The 25,782-nt window shown below is 36.3% G+C and overlaps 1 protein-coding gene across 2 annotated transcripts in view; it reads right to left on the reverse strand.

The window, feature by feature from the left end:
• The window catches only part of LOC106833445 (vitamin D3 hydroxylase-associated protein-like), a 41,676-nt gene that overhangs the window by 7,517 nt on the left and 8,377 nt on the right, over positions 1 to 25,782 (reverse strand). Inside the window, exons 4-12 of one of the 2 annotated variants that reach the window (XM_014844637.3) lie at positions 25,217 to 25,350; positions 24,229 to 24,435; positions 22,535 to 22,575; positions 21,655 to 21,779; positions 20,121 to 20,246; positions 15,956 to 16,053; positions 14,698 to 14,797; positions 776 to 819; positions 372 to 411 (exon numbers count right to left, since the gene is read on the reverse strand). In XM_014844637.3, the coding sequence (XP_014700123.3) occupies positions 372 to 411; positions 776 to 819; positions 14,698 to 14,797; positions 15,956 to 16,053; positions 20,121 to 20,246; positions 21,655 to 21,779; positions 22,535 to 22,575; positions 24,229 to 24,435; positions 25,217 to 25,350 (915 nt within the window). Of the gene's footprint in view, positions 1 to 371; positions 412 to 775; positions 820 to 2,612; positions 2,791 to 14,697; positions 14,798 to 15,955; positions 16,054 to 20,120; positions 20,247 to 21,654; positions 21,780 to 22,534; positions 22,576 to 24,228; positions 24,436 to 25,216; positions 25,351 to 25,782 lie in introns of those variants that run through there. The other variant, XM_070494434.1, reaches the window with a different exon arrangement.

Here is a 25,782-nt window from a genome sequence, read left to right on the forward strand (position 1 = left end):
ACACTGCTAGTCAGCAACAGATTCAAGATTCAAGTGTTTTTTGTTATTATTGTCATTATTTGTTTGTTTTAATCTTCACAGCCAATGGTCTTTGTACTAAGCCTCACTATTCCCAGAAATTTGTATTTACTGATAACCGGCTTCACAGGCTAAGTCATACGTGTAGAAGGAATAAAATGCAGTTTCTTTTATATTAAAAGGGCTTTTTGAAAAGCTGATTTACAGTAACCAGAAATCATGAGAGATCAAAAGAGAAATAGTGGTCATCCCTGTTTTGACAGTGAATGCTTACCAATCCATGTTCAACTCACTCCATTTATCATTGACCCAGTGACCAGTAAAGCTCAAACCCTAGAAGAAATCTGAATTACCTTCACAGCGTCATGCTGCTTCCAGAGTTTCTTCACTGACCTGCAATGCACGACATAGACATTAAGGTGAGTACAGACGTCCCAGTTTATAACCTCAGTATATATTTTGGCAGAAGTCCTGAACTTTCTCTATATCTACTAACCACTCCCCTTTCCCAAAACACATTTAATCTCTTTTACTTTTCTTTAAATTATCTTGTTCAGTACTTCTCCTTCTGCTACTCCTGGTAACTTATCAATATTTTTTTACCCTGAAATCCACATTTATTACCCAACTATAAATATTCAACATAAATAACCATGGGACTTTACTTTCATATTCGTGGCAGATTTCCTACTTTGAGGACAATAAATCTCAGTAATCTAACTAATACTGTCTTATGTATGCACACAGATAAACTTACCCAATGCCACAGGTTTTATCTAAGAATTTGGCCAGTCGTGGGAACTAAAAGAAGCCAGAAGATGAGTTTAGATTCATCAAGAAGGACTGTAACTGTCCAAGCAGAGCACAGAGTCTGTGTTGGGACTTTCAGAGATTGCAGTGGGAAATTATAAATATCCTTCATGGATGACATTTTAATACTATGGTATTATATTAGTTGACACAGAGTGAAGTTTCAGATATATTGAAAAGAGATATAAAACTAGGTAAACAGATTTCCACTGGGAAAATATTTGGTATTTGGAAATTATGTATACAGGTATACGTTATTTTATTGTGCTTCACTTTATCGTGCTTCGCAGATATGGCGTTTTTGACAAGATCCTTTCCCAGCAAAAGATTACAACTTGATGAAGGCTCAGATGATGGTTAGCATTTCTTAGCAATAAAGTGCTCTATAATTAAGGTATGTACATTGTTTCTTTAGACATAATGCTATTGTACACTTAAGAAACTACAGTATAAACATAACTTTTATATCCACTGGGAAACCAAAAAATTTGTGTGAGTAACTTTAGCCTGATAGTCACTTTATTATGGTGGTCTGGAACTGAACCGGCGATATCTCTGAGGTATGCCTGTATATATGTATGAGCGTGTGTATGCATATGTGTGTATGGATGAGATACATGAGGCAACTGTTTTTAGCTGTTGAACATGTGGTGGTACAGGACTGTGTGTTCATATGGAAAATAGCTCCGGGGGATCTGTAAGCTGAATGAAGGTTCTGAAGTTCCCACAGTACTTGGGTACACAAGATTTATGAACATCTAGAGGAAAGACACTTTGCTGAACAACGTGGTTATTCATGAAAGAAAGCTGTGCCTTAGGAGTAGGACTTTTCTACTACAGTAATAGCCACTCTAGAATAATTCTAACAAAGTTCAAACATGAAATTTGAAAAGTTAAGATTAACTGATTAGGAAATTAGCTGCTTGCATGAAAAAAACAAAAACAAAACTCAAATATCTCAACTCTCTCTAAAAAAAAGACCCAAATTCAGAGTCCAAACTACCTAGCATCCACAACATTCGGCAGACAATAAAAAAAAATTTTTATACTTGAAAAGAAGCAGGAAAATACAACATATAACTGGGAGGAGAGGGAAGTCATTGGAAACAAACCCCAAGAGATGATCTGGATGTTGGAATTAGCAGACAAGTATTTTAAATCACCTAATAAAAATATGTCCAAGGGCTTAAAAAGATGGTCATAATGAACAAACAGGTGGGTAGATAGGGAAATATTAGCAGTGAAATAGAGCCTATAAAAAGAATCAAATGGGAATTCTAAAAGCAAGGAATAAAATATGTAAAATGAAAATTTTACTGAATAGCCATTACATAAGATCAGATGCAGGAGATGAAAGAGTCACTGAACTTCAAGATTGATCGATAGACATTATTCACTCTGAAGAAACAGAGAAAACCCCCCAAAACAAATAAAAGAACATAAATCATCAGTAATATGTAGAATAGTATTATGGAGTCTATCATACATGTTATTAGAGTGAAGAGGAAGAAAAAAAAATTGTGATAGAAAATATATGTGAAGTAATAATGGCTGAAAAGTTACCCAAATTTACTAAGAAAAATATTAATTTATAAATCTAAGAAGAATAAAGAAAAATACCCCTAGGCACATTATCAAACTGCTAAAACTCCAGGATAAAGAGAAAATTTTGAAAACAGACAGAAAGAAAAGATACATTGCAAGTAGGGGGACAACCATGCAAATGATGGATCTTTAATGAGAAATAATGTAGATCAGAAGATAATGGAATGTCATCAATAAATTGCTGGGGAGTTATTAACTAGAACTGTATATGCAGTGAAAATATTATTACACTAGGAAGGAAATTTTAAGATCATTTTCAGATAGAAAATTAAAAGAATTTTTTGCTAACAGACCTGCAGTTAAGGAAATACTGGAGAATGTTACCTTGGCTGAAGGGAATACACACTCTGTGGGAACCTGGTGTGCATGATGAAATAAAGAATATCAGAAATAGTGAATATGTGAGTAAATATAAAAACTATATTTTCTTATCTTCTTTAAAAGCCTAATGACTGTCTAAAACAAAAATTATAACAATCATGTGGGATTTAAAATACATGTACAGTAACATATTTGACAATATCACAAAGTATAGGGGTTAAAGCAACATGCAAATGCAAGATTCACATTTCTTGTGAACTGATACAATATCAACTCTAAGCAGACTGTGAAAAGTTAAGGATGAGGATTGTAATCCCTAGAGCAAGCAATAAAATATTTAAAAAAAGAAGTAGAGCTGAAAATCCAGAAGAGAAATTACAATGGAATACTAATAAAAACATTTGATTTATTAGATGGCAGAAAGGGAAGACTAGACAATCAGAAAAAGTAAATAATGAACAGATGTCATTTTATATGAGCAGACAGAATAAACAAAAAGTAAACAGCGAAATGGTCATTCTGAATGCAAACATATTGATAGCTACACTAAAGGTAAGATGAATTTAAAACTCCAATTACACGGCAGAGATTATAAATCTGGATAAAAAAACAAAACAGAGTTATGGGCTATCTAAAATCACTATCTTGTTTTATAAGACAAGTATAATTCTAATACCAAATCCTGATAAAAATATAACAAGAAAAGAACATTAAAAAAAATGCTATTTGCATACATGCAAAAATTCTCAGAAAAATATTAGCCAATCAAATCTACTGTTATATAAAATGGATAGTATACTATTATCAAGTGAGATTTATTCAGGAATTGAAAGCTGCTTTAACTTTCAAAACACTCAATTAAGAAAATTTATTTTGTTAACATAATAAAGGAAAAAAGTAAATACAATATTCTCAACAGGTGAAGAAAAAAAATTTGGTAAATAAAAATCCCATATTTATAAAAACTCTCAGAAAATTAAGAATAAAAGGAATTTCTCAGTCTAATTAAAAGTATGATGAATGTACAACTAATGTCATAGTTGATGAAATACTTAATACGTCCCTTTTAGAACAAGGCCAAGGCAATGATGACATTTTATACTCAATGTTGTATATATATACTGGGGGTCATAGCCAGTGAATACAACAAGGTAAAAGAATAAAAAATTAAAATTATAATAAATTTTACAAAAACAAGCAGTGGTCTGGATTTGTTCCACATGCCATAGTTTGCCAACCCTTGATCTAAGGAATCTATAAAGCAACAATTAAATCTACTAAGTAAATTTATAAAGGTCATGTGATAGAAAAATTACACTACAATTCAGAAACTGAAAATGAAACTATAAAAGTTCCATTAATGATATTGCTAAAATATAAAATACAAAGGAATACATTTAAGAAAAAGTGAAAGGTCTCTGCCTTGAAAACTAAAAACACTGCAGAAATTTCTACAAGACAAATGGAGAGTTATACCATTTTCACAGGTTAGATGACTAAATATTTTTAAGATACCAGTTCTCCCCAAATTGATTTATAAATTCATTGCAACTCCAAGTATAAACTCAGAGACATTTTAAAGTATAGAAATGGACAAGATATTTCTAAATTTTTTTACTGAAACTCAATGGACCTGGAATAGCCAAGCAATTATTTAAAAGAATGTAACTAGAGAATTCACACTACCTGACTTTAAGAATTACAATAAAGCTTCACTAATCAAGACAGTGTGATATGGGCATAGGATAACAGAGCAAAGGAACAGAATAAAGACTTCAGAAATACACCCTCACACTTATGATCAATTGATTTTTGACAAAGGTATCAAGGAATTCAATGGGGGAAATGAAAGTCTTTCAACAAATGGTGTTGGAACATCTTATTCATATGGAATAAAAAGACCCCAAAACCTAGCCTCACAGTATATACAAACCTTCCACAAATTTTAGATGACTTATATGTCTAAACATAGAAGCTGAATATGTAATCCTTCTACAATAAAATGTAGGAGATGTTCTTCATGACTTTGGGGTGACCAAATTTTTTTGGACAGGGCACAGAAAGGAATAACCATAAAATAAAAACAATAAATAAGTTAGACTGTCAGAATTACATCTGTCTTTCAAAATATGCTATTAAGAAAATGAATAAGCAAGCCATGTATTAGAGGAAAATATTTACACTACTTATATCTGACAAAGGACTTATATTTAGGACACATATATAACAAGAAATAGTTTCTAAAAAGAACTAAAGAACAAAATAAGATACATGAATGGGTAGCAAGTACATGAAAATATTCAACATCATCAATCACTGGGGAAATAAAAATTAAATTCACAACGAAATACCATAACATGGAATAGAAGAGCTAAAATTAAAAATACTGACAACAGGGGCTGGCCCAATGGCATAGTGGTTAAGTTCGTGCACTCTGCTTCAGTGGCCTGGGGTTGGTGGGTTCAGATCCTGGGTGCGGACCTACCACCACTCATCAGGCGATGCTGTGGCAGCATCCCATATACAAAGTAGAGGAAGACTGGCACAGATGTTAGCTCAGGGAACATCTTCCTTAAGCAAAAAGAGGAAGATTGGCAAAAGATGTTAGCTCAGGGCCCATCTTCCTCACACACACGCACACACACACAAACTGACAACATCAAGTATTGATAAGGCTGCAGAGCAACTGGAACTCTCAAATTTTGCTGATACAAGTGTAAAATGGTAAAACATTTTGAAACATAGTTTGTCAGTTTCTAATAAAGTGAAACATCTACTTTCCTTTGACTCAGCAATTCCACTCCTACATATGCACCCAAAGAAAAGGAAAACAGATGGATTATACCAGCTTTATAGAAAACTATCCAAATATTGGAGAAAGGATTTTTAAAAGATGGTATATTCATGCAATGGGCTAGTAATAACCATAAAAAAGAATGAACGAGTACACTGATATACACAAACACATGGATGTATTTCACAGACACATCAAGCAAAAAGGAGCTAGACTCAAAGAGCACAAATTGCAATTTCTTGTACATGAAGTTCCAGAACAGGCAAAATTAATATATGGTGAAAAAAGTCAGAAAGGGGAAAGAGGGAACTTTTTAGGGTGAAGAAAATATTCTACATCTTGATAGAATGTGGGTTACATAACTGTGCTTGTTTGTCAAAACCTATCAAATTGGACATATAAGATTCGTGCATTTCGGGGCTGGCCCCGTGGCCGAGTGGTTAAGTTCGCGCGCTCCGCTGCAGGCGGCCCAGTGTTTCGTTAGTTCGAATCCTGGGCGCGGACATGGCACTGCTCATCAAACCATGCTGAGGCAGCGTCCCACATGCCACAACTAGAAGAACCCACAACGAAGAATACACAACTATGTACCGGGGGGCTTTGGGGAGAAAAAGGAAAAAATAAAATCTTTAAAAAAAAAAAAAAAAAAAGATTCGTGCATTTCACTGTATGTAAATATTACCACACAAAAAAAGAACTGGAAATAAATATTGAACTTTAGTTTTATTATTCACAGTGGCACTCTATACAAATATGGAAAGGGCAGATACTAAAATACTAAACTCCATGGTTCTGGATTGGAATTGTGTAAGTATGTACTCATGATTTTTAATATAGTTAATATAGAACTATAGAATTTATAAAAATATGTAGGAATATACTTTTCTATATTTATATTTTTCTTAGCTCTATCTAGAAGCAATTACATATCAACTGCAATGAGCAAACCTAAATAGCATCTAGTTTCTAAATACCATTCTTCATTAAAGGGAACTAGGCTACTTGAAGGGCTGGGTTAGGGGAAATAGAAATGTAGCCTGGAACATCCTGTTACAGCAGAAAGTAAAGAGGTGCACAGAAAGCGTGAGGCCATAAGAATGCGACACAGGAGCCAGCTGGAAGGGATTCCTACTGACCAGATCTTGAAGAATTTGAGCATAAAGATAAATAACAGTAAAAATTATAACCCATTTCATAAAATAAGAATTATTTAGGCCATATGTATGTAAATAAGGTGAATAGATAAATGGGGTAAAGGGAAAGCTCTCCTACATAACAAAGACTAAAGTTGGAAAATCACCAAGGGATGATAAAACTAGTGAATGAAAATTGATTATACACAGGAAACTTGCATCATCTCAAAACATCTCCATAAATATCATTTATTAGTAAAAAGGAGAAAATAGGAAATTTACAATAGAGAAGCCTGGCAGTAACCATTTTCACCAAGAAATCAAAGCTAATAGCATCAAAATTGGGAGAAACTGACATCATAGGCCTCCTTATATGATGCATGGAGAAGAACACAGCCTTACTTCAGTGACATTCCTGACCCAAAAATACATAATCTGATTTTAAGGAAACATTAGACAGTGATAAGGGACATTCTACACTGTCCCATACTCTTCAAAAATATCAAGGCCACATGGGGCTGGCCCCGTGGCCGAGTGGTTAAGTTCACGCACTCCGCAGCAGGCGGCCCAGTGTTTTGTTAGTTCGAATCCTGGGCGCGGACATGGCACTGCTCATCAGACCATGCTGAGGCAGCGTCCCACATGCCACAACTAGAAGAACCCACAACGAAGAATACACAACTATGTACCGGGGGGCTTTGGGGAGAAAAAGGAAAAAATAAAATCTTAAAAAAAAAAAAAATATATCAAGGCCACAGAGACAAAGAAGGCTTGTTCCACATTAAAGGAGACTAAAGAGATTTGATAACTAAATGTAATATATGAACCTGAATGGAATTCATTTTCGGAGAAAAAAAGTGCCAGAAAGAACATTATTGGGACAATTGAGTACAACTGAATATGAGTTCTGGATTAGATAATATAATGTATTGATATTAAATTTTCTGATTATGATACCTATACTCTGATTATGTTAGAAAATGTCATTTTTCTTTGGAAAAACACTAAGATATTTAGGAATAAAGGTGTGTGATATCACCAAATTACTCTCAGGGTTCAAAAAAAATAATATGCAAAACGAAAGACAGAGAGAGAATGATAAAGCAACTGAGACAATATGCAAACCACGGATGAATCTGGGAGTTCCTTGTACTATTCTTACAGCTTCTCTGTAAGCTGGAAATTATATGACAATAAAAAGTTACCAAAGAATTGTTTTCTCATTCGCAGCTAGTGGTAGCTAGTGGAAGCACGTATTAAACATTTTTAATGTGTCTGCCAAGCTCACAACCTTTGCTTTTCTCTGGTGTCCTGTTTCCCAAGCCCAATGGGGAGAATTTCTGGCAGCCAAATTTGTCTTGCACAGGCCCTGTACCCTGGCTACTGCTGATTAACATACTGAAGACACCTCACCCAACTAAGTCACTATGATTTTTTTCACCAGGTCTTTTAAAAATAAGACTAAACGATTTCTTAGAGAAGAAATGCATGCCCTTTTATTCTCACAGTTGCCTTTTCCTAGAGAGAACTTCAGTCTCTCTCTCTGCACCTTGCTCATAATTGATTTATCTGAATGGTTAGATACTGACACTCTGACCTTTTTAGTTCTCTTTGAGCAGAATTAAGACCTTGCATACAAATGGCTCTTCTCCCCAGGACTTGCTTGCCTTGTCTGTTCCTCCATGGTGTAAGTTTCCTGGGGAGACTCTGTCCCTGCAGGGTGAGACCTGTATCTTTGAGAAGCTTTAATTCAGGAGGGAGAGTAGCAGGAAGCCCATTTGGTCTTAAATCCCACCCACATTCTCCAATCCAGCCTTACTGAAAATAAGGCTGATATTTTTATCTTCATCTGTCTGATTCCTACATCTCTAAAACTGGTTCAGAACCCATGGGGGGAAAGGGATGTGATTAATTATTACCCTCTAACTGCAACAACTGCCAGGATCTCTCTGCAGGGTGGCTGGAAAAGCAGAGAAAAGCAGCCTATAGGAAGAGAGGTGACGCAGACTTGAAAAGATAAGCACTGGTGAAATACGGAGTTCTAATAGCTTTTTAATTTCTTATTCTAGTTTCTTCTTCAATTCCAATTACATTTCTCTCCCCCCTTGGATTCTAAAAGGTAACATATTTCTTTAGAATAAATCCTCCTTTGGGACTTAGACTAGGATCCAGAGCCTGAGCTCATTCCAGGCATTATTCTCCCTGCCAGGATGGGAAATTCTTAGAATTTTTTCCAAAAATAATTCCTATAAACTCGACAATAATGGATATTTTACTTATTGGTTGCTGGAAAACCTAGTCTCATGTTGTACTAAGAGCCATTTAGACTCCAAGACCACAGAAAAAGACATCATTCAGGGGCAGGCTGATTATAGGCTTATGCTTCAATGTAGACATTTCCAGTGTCATCCTCAGAAATGAAGAATAGGAGAAATAGGAATATCAAGAAAGAAATGCTACAAACTCAACCACTGCTGGTGAAATCAGGATCCTTCGTCTTAATTCCAATATCTTGAGTTATAAAAGTCAAGGTGGAAGGAATATACTTCAGAACAGGTTGTAAACAGCCCTCACACGATGCTGGTACTGAGGGTCATTTCAGTGAAGAGATAATAAAGCGAAGGAAAATTAGTTAAGAATGTTGAAGAGAGAACTTCTTGACATTTAGCTCTATTCAATATTCTCTTAAATCGGTTCTGAGATTGCTTTGGCAGAGTTGAAGCGCACAAAATCACTTGAGCTGACTAGATTAGCCTTCCAAGGTTTTTGAAGAGAGAGTTAATATTCGGACCTTCTTTTTGTTATGGTGAAATATATTCTTCTCGCTCAAAAGTCCCTATCAGAATCCTGTGCACTGGGTTTGCCAAAGAATGGTACTGTCCATAGACACGGTTGTTCAGAACAAGATGAAAACAGGATGTTTTCAATTGACACAAATTTTTTCAGTTGAAACAAGTTGGGCAGGGAAGGGAAAGAAAATTTTGTCACTCTACCAGATGACAGAAGTTGAATTTAAGAATCAACAGGCTTCTAGCTTACAGTCCAGTACCTAAGGAGCTTGTAAATCACCACTCCATCCTAACAACAAGTAAAAAGCTGAACCAACTGAAAAAAAATCAACAACTCTTCTTAGATTTATCAGAAAAGTAAGGTCGCAGAGCAAACCACTTCCTCAAAACTTGGGAGACAGACAAGTAGATATAGAGAATCACAACTTTCTGGAGCAGAAATGCATGATCAAAAACCTCTGGAGGAACCAGTGCTGGGATAGGAAAACCTGAACTGTAATTGACAAATTGCTGGGGGCTCAGTGTAGACAACTCTGAGAATTAAAAACTCAGGGGGATCCAGTCAGAGAGGGCTCCACGCATTGTGAATTTTACCTCCAAGAGCTCTATTAGGTCCTCACAGTGAATATCAGAGAAAAATCCCCTCATGCTTCTGGCATGAGGAGGGGGAAAGAAAACATTAAAAAATATGCCACAGCATTCTGTTCTACTTTAAAGGGCCTTCCCTCAGGAGAAATTATTTTATCAAAACCTAACCTGCTGAGGTTTTACCAGCGCCTAACCAGTCTGAGGGAAGGGAAATACCTAATTCCAGCTCCAACTAGTCATCCATGTGGAAGAAGGGATATATCCAACTACAGCCTCTTCTAGCCATCTTGCCCCCCTTGAGTGGAGAAAAAACTGAGAATTACTTGCAACGTTTACAGTCCTGGGCACAGGCTCACCAGAAGACTAAAACCTAATCATAGGATTACAGAATGCTTCCCCCAACACACACATACAACTTGCCACTTAAGGCTTATTTACCGTATAGTTCATTTTACCCAGTACATCATGTTTACCTTTCAATAAAAAATTATAAGGCATAATACAAGATAAAAAACACAATTTGAAGAGACTGAACAAATATTACCATCAGAGTCTGATATGGTAGGAATGTTGAACTTATCAGACCAGGAATTTTTTTAAAAATTATGATTAATATGAGAACGGCTTTGATTAAAATAGCAGACAACATGCAATAGCAGGTAGATAATAAGCAGAGAGATGGAAATTATAATAAAGAATCAAAAAGAAATTCTAGAGATCAAAAGCACTGTAACAGAAATGAAGGATGTCTTTGAGGGGCTCATTAGTAGATTAGACATGGCTGAGGAGAGAATTTGAGTTTAAAGATAGGACAATAAAAACATCCAAAACTCAAAAGCAAAGAGAAAAAACTGTGGGGAAAAAAGAACAGAATATCTAGGAACTGTGAGACAACTTCAAAAGATATAGCATAACATGATGGGAATACCAGAAGGAAAACAAAGAGAGAAAGGAACAGAAGCAATTGTTGGACTAATAATGACTGAGAAATTCCCCAAATTAATGTCAGACACCAAGCCACAGACTCAGGAAGCTCAGAGAACACCAAGCAGGATAAATGCCCCCCAAAATCCCTACACTTAGGCATATCAGATTCAATCTTCAGAAAATCAAAGATAGAGAAAAAATTTTGAAAGGATCCAGAGGGGAAAATTTTCTTACCTATAGAGGAATAAAGATAAGAAATACATCTGACTTCTCCTCAGAAACCAGGCAAGAAGAAGGGAACAGAGTGAAATATTTAAAGTGTAGAAAAAACCCACCAACCTAGAATTCTGTATCCTGTGAAATTATCCTTCATAAGTGAAGGAGAAAAAAGACTTTCTCAGACAAACAAAATTGAGGGAATCTGTTGCCTGTAGACCTGCAAGAAATGTTAAAAGGAGTTCTTCAGAGAGAAGGAAAATAATATATTTCAGAAACTTGGATCTATATAAAGAAAGGAAGAGTATTGGAGAAGAAATAAGTGAAAATAAAACAAGAACTTTAATTTTTCTTGTTAATTGATTTAACAGTATGCCTAAAATAACAATAGCAACAATGTATTCATATCATACACACACACACACACACACACACACACACAGACTTACCTATAAGTGAAATGAATGACAGCAGTGATACTAGGGCAGTAGGGAGGAATTGGGATTATTTCTTATCATAAGGTACTCATGCTACCTGTAAAGCAGTGTAATGCTACTTGAAAGTGGGCTTGCATTAGTTGTAAATGTATATTGCAAACTCTAGAGCAACCACTACAAAAAGTAAATAAGAAATAAACTGATATGCTAAGAAGAGAAAATAGAATCACATAAAATATTCAGTCAAAACCACAAAAGGCATAAAAGAGTAGAAGACAAAAATAGGAATAAAGAACAAAAGCAAAAATAGGAAACAGAAACAAATATGGTGGATATTCATCCAACTATATCAATAATCACTTTAAACATAAATGTACCAATTAAATGACAGAGATTGTCAAAGTGGATCCCATACGAAGACCTATATATATTTTGTCTAAGGGAAACCCACTTTAAATATAAAGATATAGATAGATTAAATGTAAAGGAATGGAGAAATATACCATGCTAACACTAATAAAAAGAAGCAAGAGTAAGAGGCTGGCCCCGTGACATAGTAGTTAAGTTTGGCCTGTTCCACTTGAGTGGCCCAGTTCACCAGTTCGAATCCCAGGTGCGGACCTATACCACTGGTCAAGCCTCGCTGTGGTGGGGACCAACATACAAAATAGAGGAAGATCGGCACAGATGTTAGCTTAGGGCTAATCTTCCTCAAGCAAAAAAAGAGGAATATTGGCAACAGATGTTAGCTCAGAGTGAATCTTCCTCACCAAAAAAAAAAAAAAAAGAAGAAGAAGCAAGAGTAGCTATATTAATTTCAGACAGCATGGGTTTTAGAGTAAGAAAAGTTATCAGGCACAAAAAAGGGCATTACATAATTTTAAGGGGGTCAAAACTCCAAAAAGACCACAATCCTAAACATCTAACAGAGCATCAAATTGGATGTGGCAAAACTGATAGAACTGCAAGGAGAAATAGAGGAACTCACTACTACAGTTAGAGTCTTTAATACCCCTCTATCAGAAAAGGAGAGATCCAGCAGGTAGAAAATCAGGAGGGACATAGTTGAACAGTTGAACGGAACAGCACCATCAGTGGATATAACTGACATCTATAGACTACATTGAACAACAGCAGATTACACCTTCTTCTCAAGCTCACACGGAAAATTCACCAAGATAGACCACATTCTGGGCCATAAAACACACCTTAACAAATTTAAAAGAATAAAAATCATACAATGTCTGCTTTCACCACAAAGGCACTTAGATGTTTATAGCAGCTGTATTCATAATTACCAAAACTTGGAAGCATCTAAGATGTCCTTCAGTAGATGAATGGATAAATAAACCGTGGTACCTCCAATGAAATATTATTCAGTACTAAACGGAAATGATCTGCCAAGCCATGAAAAGACATGGAGGAAATTTAAATGCATATTACTAAGTGAAAGAGGCCAATGTTAAAAGGCTACATATGGTATAATTTCAACTATATAACATTCTGGAAAAGGAAACATTACGGAAATAGTAAAAGTTTAGTGGTTGCCATGGTGTAGAGGAGAGGGAGAGATAAATAGGAGAAGCACAAGGGATTTTTAGGGCAGTGAAACTGTTTTGTATGATAATACAATGGTGGCTATAAATCATTACACATTTTCAATTCCTATAGAATGTCAAGAATGAACCCTAATGTAAACTGTGGACTTTGGGTGATCATGATGTGCCAATGTAGATTAGTCAATTACAATTAATGTACCACTGTGGTATGGGATGTCAACAGTAGTGGAGCTTGTGTGTGTGAGCAGACGGGGGAATATGGGAACTCTCTGTATTTTCCACTCAATTTTGCTGTGAACCTAAAAGTGCTCTAAAAAATAAAGTTCATTAATATAAAAAATGAAAATAACTAACAGGATTCAAGAATGCCAAAGTGGTTAATCAACCATTTTTTCAAGTAGGGATGGTTGGTAACTTGCTTAATATGACCACAGAGAAGAGAGCAGAGAATCATTTCCCAGATTATATTGCCTGATCTTGAGGGTGGAATCATTTATATCTGAGGTGTAACCAAGTTTCTTCTCTGTTACCTATAAGAAACCTGGCACAAATCTAGAAATTTCTTATGTGTGGCAATGCCACTAATTGGTCCAATTTTATAATTTCTACAAAGATAAACTTGATGTTTCTAGTTCAAAGTCCACATTCTCAAAGACAAACGTGTCATCGAACTCAGTATTCACAGAACCACTTTCTTTCCATCTGCTTTTTCCTAGAAGAATGCAAAAGCCGTAAACTTAGAAAGACCCTCCCATAGCTATATAACCACACTCGGCTCATTGATTGGCTGTGCTGGCCCCATTGCAGCTGACTCTGGGAGATTTTTTAAACTCCAAAGAAAACCCTCACGCCACTAAAGCAATCCCAGTGAACGGAAACTTCACTATGTATTTCTAAATGTCAGTGGGGTGCTTTTGCAGCCCTAGGGCAGCGAGTTTAGATTAAGACAAACCTACAGGCAAGCACATTATTTTGAGAAACAATAAAATGTGGGGGAAATACTTGATCTAAATAGATGGCTCATGGATTTTCCCTTTATCTTAGATTTCTCTTTGATGAACAGAGGGATTATTTAATTGAAGTGGCCCTTTCCTCCTTTAAGCCCTGCCTTAGAGTAGACTCAAATCTCTAGGCCAATTGTAAAATCACTCTGCTTGTTTCATGAACTTCCTTAGATCTGAAAACACAGACCCATGTAAATCTAGATGCCGCAATTAGATTGTCTCCAAAGCATTGCCACTATCAGGATAGGAAAGAAACTCTTTTCCTTGGCGCTTGAATTTCTTGAGGTAAGGACTCTCAAAAAAGCAGTATTTTGTATCTATGTTTGGGTTTATTTCAATCTAAAAAAGCTATTCATATTCCTGAGAGCAGCTTTGGTTGCAGCTTGCCCTAAGGTTTAACTTCAGGCAGGTGAAGTGAAGCAAAAATATATATTCTGTCTTCCCCTATGCCCAGTTCTCTGGCTATCCCACAAGGAGGGAGAAGTGTGCTACTCACCATGGGCTTTAACAGGAAGGAGAGAAGCCGCTTAACGAATGCTGGAAAATAGCTCAGTCTGAAGAGATAGTGTATGCAAGGATCAATCATTTCATTTTTCCTAGGAAAAGAAAGGAGAGACTTTTAGGGAAATTGGCCTCTGCTCCCAAATCTAATATAGCAATGCTTCCTTCCCTCATCTCTACCTTTTCACTGCCAAGTCAGCTGGTCTCAATAGTAAACTAAGTGAAAACACCTCCTCTCTAATTCCCCATCTGGAAGATTTACTGATAGATGGGATTTATTTGAATCTAAGACAAGTATTAATGACAGGAGTAGGCTTTTACCAGATGTTTTAATTAGAAGCAGTTCTCAGGTCCACTTGTTTTTGTCTGAAAGCTGGATAATAAACTTTCTTAGAAGCTACAAATTTTGCTTTATGCAGGATCTGATAGTTCCACAGAAACGCCATGTGGATCTTGAAGAAATCTGATTCAAATTTTTTTAAAGTTGATCTAGCTATATTTTAAAATTTAAAACACACTCACTCAAATGTGTGATCTAGTAAATTTAATCTATCAGAAGTCCATTAATGCTAGATAAACTCGTATTGGGTCTGATTCAAATAAAATCTTTTCTTGTCAACTCAGTTTAATTGGTGGGTTTCTTGACATGGCAAAGTGAGTTTAAAATATGGCCATTTATAATTATTGATCTGTGTGATATAGATTTTTCGTCATATTTTGCAAATAAATGAACACTTTGGAGACTAAAACTGAGATTGCAATTGTCCTTTGTAATAATTTATTACAAATACTTCTGCTCATCCAAACAGTATTAGAGACAATTTTATATAAATAAAATATCACCCTTGTGCTCCACTTTGTGGTTCTTTATATATATGATGAGTACAGAGCGATATAAATATATATCCTAGAGCAGTTGCAAAATGACAGTAAGAGTTGTGTTATTTGAAGACTTTTAGTTTCAAGGCATTTCTACAAGCCTATTATTTATTTATTACAAAAATGTAAGATTCTGGTTCTCATTTTATAGGTGGTGGAAACGACAAAAATCCAATGACTAGTGTACTAATGGATTAAAGCCGAAGCATAATTTTCCTAATACCACCCTAGGGACCATTTCGTCCCATCATGAAAAAAAAAATGACCTTCTAAAATAATTAGAGTCACAAAACTTAAAAAATAATCCTCCCCCAGGGACCTAAGTTTCTGAAAATTAACTAGAGTTTTTGCCCTCTCAGACAGCATTAACTTACAATAGATCATGTAGGGTTTCTATTCCATCTGCAAATATGCCTCCGAGAAAGAGTTCATAAACCATGTGCTCAGTTCGTGGAACAGAGAAGGGAATGAGCTAAAGAGAAGAAAGAGAGAATAAGAGAAATATCTTTGGTAAAGAAAGTAGTTCATTGATCTTGTAATAAAGTCTTAATTTACAGAAAAGGATGAGCTTGGGGTCGGGGTGGCACAGGAAAGGGACAAAGGAAGGGGAAGTGAAAATTAGAATGGCTAATCCAGACATCACAGCTGCATGATGTGACTTCTTCAGTACTATAGTGGAATTATTAACTATACTGTTTCACCCTAGGCTGTAAATCATACTAAAATCTCAAACTGAGGTGATGTCAGAGAGTCATAGTGAGATTTGTTACTGGGCCTAGGGTGAGTATTAAGAACAGTGGCTCCTGACTCCCAAGTATTGGCTGTATTTCATTCTCTCTCTTCCTTGAAGTACAATCTGAAATACTAGCAAATATTGGGAAACCATGTGTGTTTATTAAGTAGGAAAACTCTAACGTAGTTTTGTTGTATAAAATAGGACCAGTCTCTAAAAATTGAAGACATTCACTTTCAAAGAGAGACAGCGAGTTCATTAAGTACACCTGGGAATTCAGTGGAGGGACTAAGCCTCCATTTTTAAAGACAGAAGAACCATACTTTCAAGAACAGGGTATTTCATCAGGTTTTTATACGAAAAAAATGGAACTTGATAAATTTTTTAAAAATCATGTAGAAAATTCTTGATATGAGAATGTAACTTAAGTTGCAGTGGCTCTTAATAGTGAATACATTACAAAGAAAAGAATTATAAAATTAGAATATACAGAGTCTATTTTAAATGTGTTTCTTTATTTTCTATTGTTCTATTGTTATTTATATGGTTAATAGTTATTTTCCTACTGCTGTGAATCTGTTTTTTGGGAACAAATTACTTTTATTTAGTAGTAAAAATATTTGGTGTAACCAAAGGAAATATTTTCATGGTATTATTTTTTTACTTTAATATTTTCAAAGGCCCATTCCCAAATTGCTATACTTATTGTACTAAAAATTTGAAACAAAACAAAAAAAGATTGCAATTCATCCGTAATAAAGGAAATTGCAAATAAAACAGCCCACTGAGGACATATTCCAATCTTTCAAGCAGTGATGAAAATAATACAATTAAAATTTAATTTATTTTAATATCACCTTATATTCTTTGAGCTGGAAAACTCCAATATGGAAGAAATCATCCCTACTTTATCTCCAGGATCTAGAATAGTACTCTATTGAAAGCAATCAATAAACAGTGATTTAATGAATAAAACTAACACAAACATTATAGATTTTAACTATTGGCTCACAATCAATCACTTTCTCAAAATAATACGCGTGTTATTTTTGGTTTTTTCAATATTCACACAAACAGTTTTTCTAGCATCCTGATATCTTGGATCCTTGGTCTTGTTTTCCCTGAATATCTCGATTTCCATCAGAACTTAGCTACTCATTCCCACAGTCACACTCTTGAGCATGTCATTACTAATCTACAACCATTCCATAACCTCTGGTTTAAGCATCCCATTCTTTGACTTTCATCTCCTATCTTTTTCTTATCTCATTCATTCCCACTAATAATCCACTTGCTACATTTTTCAATTTCACCAACCAGTACACACAAAATTGACTCTACCACTACTATGCTTTCCCTTATTGCCCTTTTGGGCTCGCTTGCCACATGACACAGCCGAAAAATCACAATCCATCACTATACTAACTCCCTTTGTTCTACAGTCTCAACTTCCTTGCTTTGTTGTACTTGCTTATCCTGGTTATATTCAACTTTCTACCCACTCCTACAAAATGCAAGTGCATATGGCTGGAGTAAATATATATCCATGTTACATGTTCTCACTCTATATTCATAACCATTCACATAAGAGAATTTTCAATACTACCCCCCAGCAATTGTAGTACATAGCCTAGTCCATTCACTCTCCCATTTTACTAAGTCATTCTTTCATGCTATATTCTCTCTCTTCAAGCCTCCAATACTTCTATCTCTATCTTTACTCTCAGCTGATGACCTTGCTTCCTATTTTCTTGAGAAAATGGAATAATAAGAGAACTTCCACAGCCTCACATAACCATATTTAACCACCTACCCTCATTTGTGTCCATGTCATCTTACTTTTCTTTCATTTTTATCCAATTCACCGCTACACTTGTGTGCTACATTCCATCCCCTCTCACCTACTCAGGGGAATTGCTCCAGTTATAGAGTCTCCCTCCTTTCTTCTCTCTCTTTCTCCCCCTCTCCTGTATTAGCAGACTTTTCTCTTCATTCTGGATGATTTCCATCAAAATACGCATACTAACATGCTTAATCTTCTCGTATTAGACGAAATGTTCTACCAATCCCATATTCTTCCTCCAATACAAGCACATTTTCTCTGCTCCCTGTTGAAAGAGTAGTTAATATTCATGTTTTTCTCCCATTCCTTCTTGAACTCACTCAAATCAGATCTTTGCTCCAACCATGGAAGAGAAATTGCTAGTGACCTCTTCATTGCTTAATCCAATGACCAGTTCTCAGTTCTCACCTTGCTAGACCTATCAGCAGCATTTTGGCCCACTTTCTTGCTCCCTTCTTCCAGAGGGATGTTTTTATTTAGTCTCCAGGATCACACACTTGTTCCTTTTCAGTCTTCTTTGTTGGATTCTCATCTTCCCAACCTCCACAATAGCTGCCCAGTAGAATCTTCTACATGGTAGAAAATGTTCTATAGCTTAACCCTTCTGTTAGGTAGCCTGTAGCCAGACATGACTATTGGGCATTTGATATGTGGCAAATGCAACTGAGGAAATGAAATTTTAATCTTATTTAATTTTAATTAATTTAAATTTTAACTTTAGCCATATCTGGCTAGTGCCTACCATGCCTCTGTATTTTCCCAGTCATTAGACCTTGGAACTTCTCTATCTACTCTTGGTCTTTGAGAGACCTTGTAAATTCACACACTTTGAAATATATGTTCTGATGACTGCAATTTACATCTTCAGCTTGGACCTCTCTCTTGACCTACAGAAACCTGCCTATTTTCTTCTCTGCATGGAAGTCTAACAGGCATTGTAAATTTAACATATCCCAATTGGCCTCCTGGTACCTCTGCAGTCTCTCTCCTCCCACTATCTTCTCCATTTCAGCAAATTGCAATTACGCCCTTCCAGGTGATTGGGCCAAGAACCTTGGAGTTATCTTTGACATCTCTCAATCTTATACCACACTTACCATCCATCAAGAAGTCCTTGGGCTCCAGTCAAAAATTGTCATACTCCCATCATCTCTTGCCTAGATTATTGCAATAGGCCCATAACTGGTCTCTGCTTAAGCCCTTGTCCCTCACCCACCATCTGTTCTCAACAAAACAGCCAAAGTAATCCTTCTTAAACATAAACCAGATAATATTCCTTCCCTGATCAAAATCCCCCGATGCCTGTCATAGCACTTAGAATAGAAGCCAATTTCTTTAAAACAGCTTTCAAAGCTCCATGCAATCTGGCCTTTCTGTTATTTCCTTCTCCTAATCTTTTACTACCTTCCTGCTCACTCATATTTCACTCCATCCACACTGGTCTCCTTGCTGTTTCTTGAAAACATTAAGTAAGACCTCACCTCAGGGCCTTTGCATTTGCTGTTTCCTCTGCCTAGAATAATTTTCCCACAGTTATCCATATGACCCACTCTTTGGGCCTTAGAAACGTCAAGGAGTCTTGCTTATCCAACCTATTTAAATTTTCACAACTTTCTTGTCTAAGAATTTCCTATGCCCCTTTACTGTCTTAGTGTTTCTCTATAACAATTATCATCACTGATATACATGTTTACTTATTGTCTATTCTTGCTCAGGTAAAATGTAAGCTATAAAAGGGCAGGAATTTTGCTTATATTGTTCATATTACCTTACTGAGAGCTTGGCACAAAGTTAGCATAGTACTGATACTTGATGTTTAATAAATTAATCAATTATTAATGAATTAAAACAATACCTAAAGATTGGCATATGAAATTAATAGAGGCATGATTAGAGGGTAATTAAATAGTCCACATTTGAGCTGGCTCTTTTCCTTAGTCCAGGGTAATAGGAAGTTGATTACCTCATGCCCCGCCTTCTCTAGTAGTTGCTTGGTCTGCTGGATAGCTCTCTTCATGCTGGGAGTTGGCTGGCTAAAACCATCTGATTCATAATAGCCGATGCGCAGGGGCTTGGAGCTGGCGTACACCTTTAGTGGGAAGAGTTGAACATATCACAGGGAGGAGAATAAATATGATTAAGAAAACATTATTAGAGTCAGTTGGAAAGAGAAAGACTTCAAAATGTTTCTCTTCTTTCTTATTGGTGGCTTGGTGTATGACAAGAAATTTACATGGATTCAAATCCCACAAGTGCTGCTTACTAGTTTTATTTGGACAGATTGTTTCATCTCCTTAAACTGAGTCTGTTACTGCCTCTGAAAATTCAGTAATTTCTGGGGTTACTGTGAAATTCATGGCACTCTACTTACCATATAGGAAACACTCACAAGTGATGCCTATTATTTTTATTTTTAGTAGAAATGGTACAATAACTCTAAAATAATCATTTCTTTCAAGAATCTGGGCAGTACCTGGGATTATCAAGCATATTAAGTTCAGATAACTATGACGAAGGCCAAGTTCTCAGGTTCAATTCCCAAACATGTCAATTAATTCCACTTGATCCCTTGATCAATGATCAATATAACCTGAGCCATCGACTAGAAAAACGTAAGCTGCAGTGCTAAATAAGAGCCGTGATCAGAGTCCAGCTGGAGCAGAGTAAACGTGTCAAACCCAAGGCCAGAGCATCTCATAGGTAGGTTAGTGGCAATATCTTCTAGTTGACCAAACTAACTTTTGGAGGAGACTGGGAAGGCTGCCCTGTTTTCCAGATACAAGGAAAACTTCCTGAGGTTAAAGAGGACAGACCAAAGGTAGATCACAGTGAGTAAGTGGAGCGGTGCCTAGGAAGTTCCAGCTAACTTGAGTGCCAGCTCTCAGAGAAGCGTTACCACATGCTATGCCCCTATTGGGCATTTCCTTCAAACAGGGATCTCTGCAGGATGAGTCACAAGCTGCTGTTCTACAAATGAGGATTCGGGAGGGTTATGGCGTTACGGAACTGGAGAAGTCCCAGTTACTCACTGACGTTAACTCTTTCGACCTGATAAACCTGTTGAGCACTTACTATGTATTAACTCCTATAGCCCTCATCAAAATGCTATCAGGTAAGTACCGTGACTATCTCCATTTTACAAGTGAATAAACTAAAGCAGAGAGTCATTAAGTAACCTGCTCAATGTTACACAGGTTGTTAGTGACTAAACTGGCATTCAATCGCAGGGGTTTGGGCTCCTGAGTGGAGTAAATCTGACTCCTTCATCTTTCTGGAACAGGTAGAAAAATAGAATGATTTCTGCTGTGTCCCAGTTAAGCAAACCGAGACAGAGTGCACATCAAGAATTTCTTCCCAAATTTTTTAGCTTCACGTGTCAATGATACAAATTAGCATTGAGTTTGAGCCCTGATTCCCATTTTAATGGGAACAACTTGGCCTAGAGTAGAACATCTTTAGAACTCATCTCCCAAGAGGACCTGATTGCTCTGCCTTACCTCATCATTGAAGGAGAGAGGTGGCAAGGAGGGATCTAGATGGAATAGCTCCTCACACAGCAGTGCCCTCATGCACAAGGCTAGGCTGTCCACATCCCTGGCCATGGGCCCCAGGCTGGCGGTCACTGAAAGTGAAAGAGAAAACTCACATTCTGGATGCCCTTACATATCCCCCGAGAGTGCAGAGTAACCTCTCCTGCCTCTGTTACTCTGTGACTGTCTCAGGAATCCCTTAGGTTTCAGGGGTATTTTTTTTTTTAATATCCCTCAGCTATTCTCCATTACAGGGAAAAGTGACTTTTTAGGCAACGACACCAAATTCTACATGTTCTGTATCTGATCATTTTCAGTCTGTCCAAATGCATGGTCTAGTCACTCCTCCTGTTTTTCTCTTACTTAAAATTTTATTTTGGGCATAATTGACAGAGAAAACAGTTCCTAATTAAGCTCATCTTTTAATGCCATCATTGGAACTTAAAATTCTGTGATAATGAGTCTCATCATTCTACTGAAGCTCAAAGTCAATCCATATCAACACCTATCCACAACAGTCTAGGATATACTTTCACAAGGAAAGCAAATTGATACGGTGGTTTCTAGAATCTGTGATTTTTTTAATTCTCTTTAGTCTTTTCATATGCATATATTGAGTGCTTATTATGGATCAGCTACTCAGATCGAAACTAGGGATATAAAAATAAGTCAATTATAGAAGAGAGATATAGAAGGGCCTCCCTACGCAGATCTTGAGCCAAGCAACGTTCCCTGGAGAGCTACCCTTCTTTAACTCTTTACGGAAGAGTAAACTATGTGAGCCTGGATGAGATGACTTCATACTGATGTATTTGATACAAAACTTACAATAGGTAAAGGAACTTACCAGTGTCCATGCCTGGCAAGGGGACAGGGATACCAAGGAAGCTATAAAATAAAGGTTTGCTGAGTATTAGAGATCAATGCTATTCATTGATTAATTTTTCTATCATTTATTAAATAAATCTATTCAATCATTTATATAATCCAAAAGCAGTTATTGAGCATTTTGGGGGCTTAAGCACCTAAAAAGATAGATTTGAATATGAACAACATGGTTGCCATCCTCGAGAAGTTTTCAGCTTGGTGGAAGGAGGTTAGGTTACAGAAAAGAATAGTTAGGAAAAATAGGCTCCCAACTTATATCTCACATTTTAACAGAAAAGAAGGACCTTGAGATAGGAAAATAAAGGGAAAAGAAAAACTGGGGAAAAAATGGGTAGAAAGGACTTTCATCATAGAAATTTCACTGCAAAGATCAGCATGATCTAATGAACTTGAATTATGGACAGAGAATTTAGATTTTTTTAACTAAGAAGCTGAAATTATCTAAACAGTGTAAAAATTAGAAACAAGCAACCATAGCATGCTGCAGAATATACAAAGAAAATATTTCTATTAACAGGCTAAGGAATGAAGCACTAAGATAAACAGAACTGGGGACAAGTGATAGATGGACATCAAATAGATCGCGTGTCAGTGTCCTCTGTATGGCTCACTGCTTTCATTTTAACCAAGAGCAATTTGTATTACTAACCACATGAACTATATTAAGTAATTTGGATTACATAAATATTTAAAAATAATTTCACCATTACTATATGTGGACAAACTCCACTCAGGGAAAACGAAAAAGTAGGCTTTGTCAGGAGGTCCAGAAGGGGCATTATTAGAATCCACTAGACAATTAGGAAAATGAAAACCCTGCTCCCATCAATCTCTATGTTTTCTTTTCTTCCTTGCCCTTAAGGGTCTTTACTGTGGGACTAAAACACCTTAGAAAACAGTTGATTTGTAGAAACTACCCTAATTCTAAACACAATTTAACAGACAACATTTTATTTGTATAGTACTTTACAGCTTATCTGATCCTCACAGTGGACCTGGCCAACATTATTAAAAAGAAGCCAAAATATCACCAATTTTATCACCTGGGTGGAATAAACACATTCCCTATTCAAACAAGACTTGTGTCATCATGGACATTGATCTTGAAAATACTTGCTTACTTTTATTTCAGAGTCAACTTTAAAGGGTCATTCTTTCTAGCCTTACTTTAAGAGAGACTTGACTATGTAGGCTTACCTGTGCGATTGAGTAGTATTGACAATTGGCAAAATGTAAGAGTCTTTGGCAAAATCAATTGCAATTATACAAGCAGGATTCTACTCTCCTCACATCATGACAATATATGTATTCCTCCTATTCTAAGAGTTACCAGCTCCAGATTAGGAAAGCCACTAATACTCACAAAGCGTAAAAGCAGTCCTCGTTTAACAGGATTCCAATGGTAGTCCCTAATTACAGAACAACTAAGACATTTCACAAAGATGAAGGAGTCAGTTCAGATGACAACGTCTGTAGTTCTTAATGGCAAAGGACTAAATTATTTGCCTAGATCCTATTGAATTGAGTATGATTTACTATGGATAATCTACGGATGAGATGAGAATGTAGAAAGAACCGTAATAAGTAATCTCGACTTTATCCAAAACCCTAAGTTAATTCGTACCCTCTGAATGATGTATTATGTCAGCTTACCTCAGTCGAGATGCTGTAGGCTTTAAACCACAAATACCGCAGAAACTAGAAGGTATGCGGATACTTCCACCCACATCACTGCCCAAGCCCAAGATGGAACCCCCTCCAGCAATCAGTGCTCCTTCCCCACTGGAGGAACCCCCAGGACTTTTCTTGGGGTTTTGGGGATGCAGAGTCTTTCCAAAGATCACGTTGCTGCTGTCATAGCTGAAAGAGATCAAAGGTCTGAAATTAGGTCCATGGCAGCAGAGATTTCTTTCCAATACCCTTAAATTTCTGAATTCTCTTATACCTACATACACTACCCTCTTATGCCCTTAAAATTATTTATATTTCCACTTAAAGCTGAGACGATACTTTCCACCCTTCCTGAAGAAAACATGTAGTAATGATTCTGAAGGATCTGAAGGATATTAAGATAAATATAATAACAAGTCCTTATCATCCTTAAGGAAAGAATAAGCTGCCACTCATGAAAATTTCCAGATCATGAAGGTTTCCTATGCCTTGGTATAAATGAGTAAAGGAGGCTAATGAATGTCTTTCTCTAAAAATAGTTATAAGACGAGCACCATCTGGGATGGTTAAGCTTCAACTCGTCTAAAGAGTATGAGATTAAATCAGTGAATGTCTAGTGTGGTGTTTACCAACTGTTTTTCTGAGGACCAGTGAGCCAAATATTTATTGCCTCATGCCCATTCTTTTCTTCTCTTGTCTCCTTGGCAGTAGCAACTGTGGTTTATATTCTTCTTGGTTTATGAAACTAAAAGTTCATGACCTAAACTCGGCTACCCTGTCAGTTGGGATTTTCAGAATATTGCTTTTCCTTGGATCACATTTTGGTCACTTTAAATATAAGGAACATAGATTTAAACTCATAGTATGTTAAAGGTAGCTGCCTTTTGCCCTACAAAAGCAGAAGAGTCAGGAGCTAGTCTCAGACTAAAGGAAAGCCAGTCTTCCCCACTGTTGAGAACTTGACTCTGACCTCAACATGGTCTGTGGAACATTGGTCTTGACAAAAGGGATGGCCCCTTGGCTCTTCAACACTTTCACAATCACAGAGTCATCTTTTGCAGGAATTCCAAGAAAGCTCACCAGGCCACAGCTAGAGACATGATTCTAAAGGGAACACCAAGTCATTAGATGACTTCGAAACTTCAACCAGTTCTTATGATAATTTTCTAAATATGTCACATGCCATTTGGTAGTCATTGCTTATATATTAAAATCATGTCTTACCCTTTGGATTCTCCATGTAACATAGGATGGGTAGGTAGGTAGATAGATAATAGGTAGATGGCTTGGTAGATGGGTTGGTAAAGGGATGATAGATAGTAGATGATAGACAGATAGACGATAGATCATAAGTCATCACTGAAAAACTTTAAAAAAATACTTGCTCTTTTGTGCTTTTATGCTCAAGATCTCACAAGCTTGCATTCTTGAGTACGTATTTGTATACGTATGTAGGTATGTATTTATGTAATATGTTTATATATTTGCTTATTTATATTTTAAAGCAAAGTACAATCTGATTATTTATAATCAAAG

Source organism: Equus asinus, chromosome 22, assembly GCF_041296235.1.
Source record: "Equus asinus isolate D_3611 breed Donkey chromosome 22, EquAss-T2T_v2, whole genome shotgun sequence".
In the NCBI taxonomy this organism is placed as follows: Eukaryota; Metazoa; Chordata; class Mammalia; order Perissodactyla; family Equidae; genus Equus; species Equus asinus.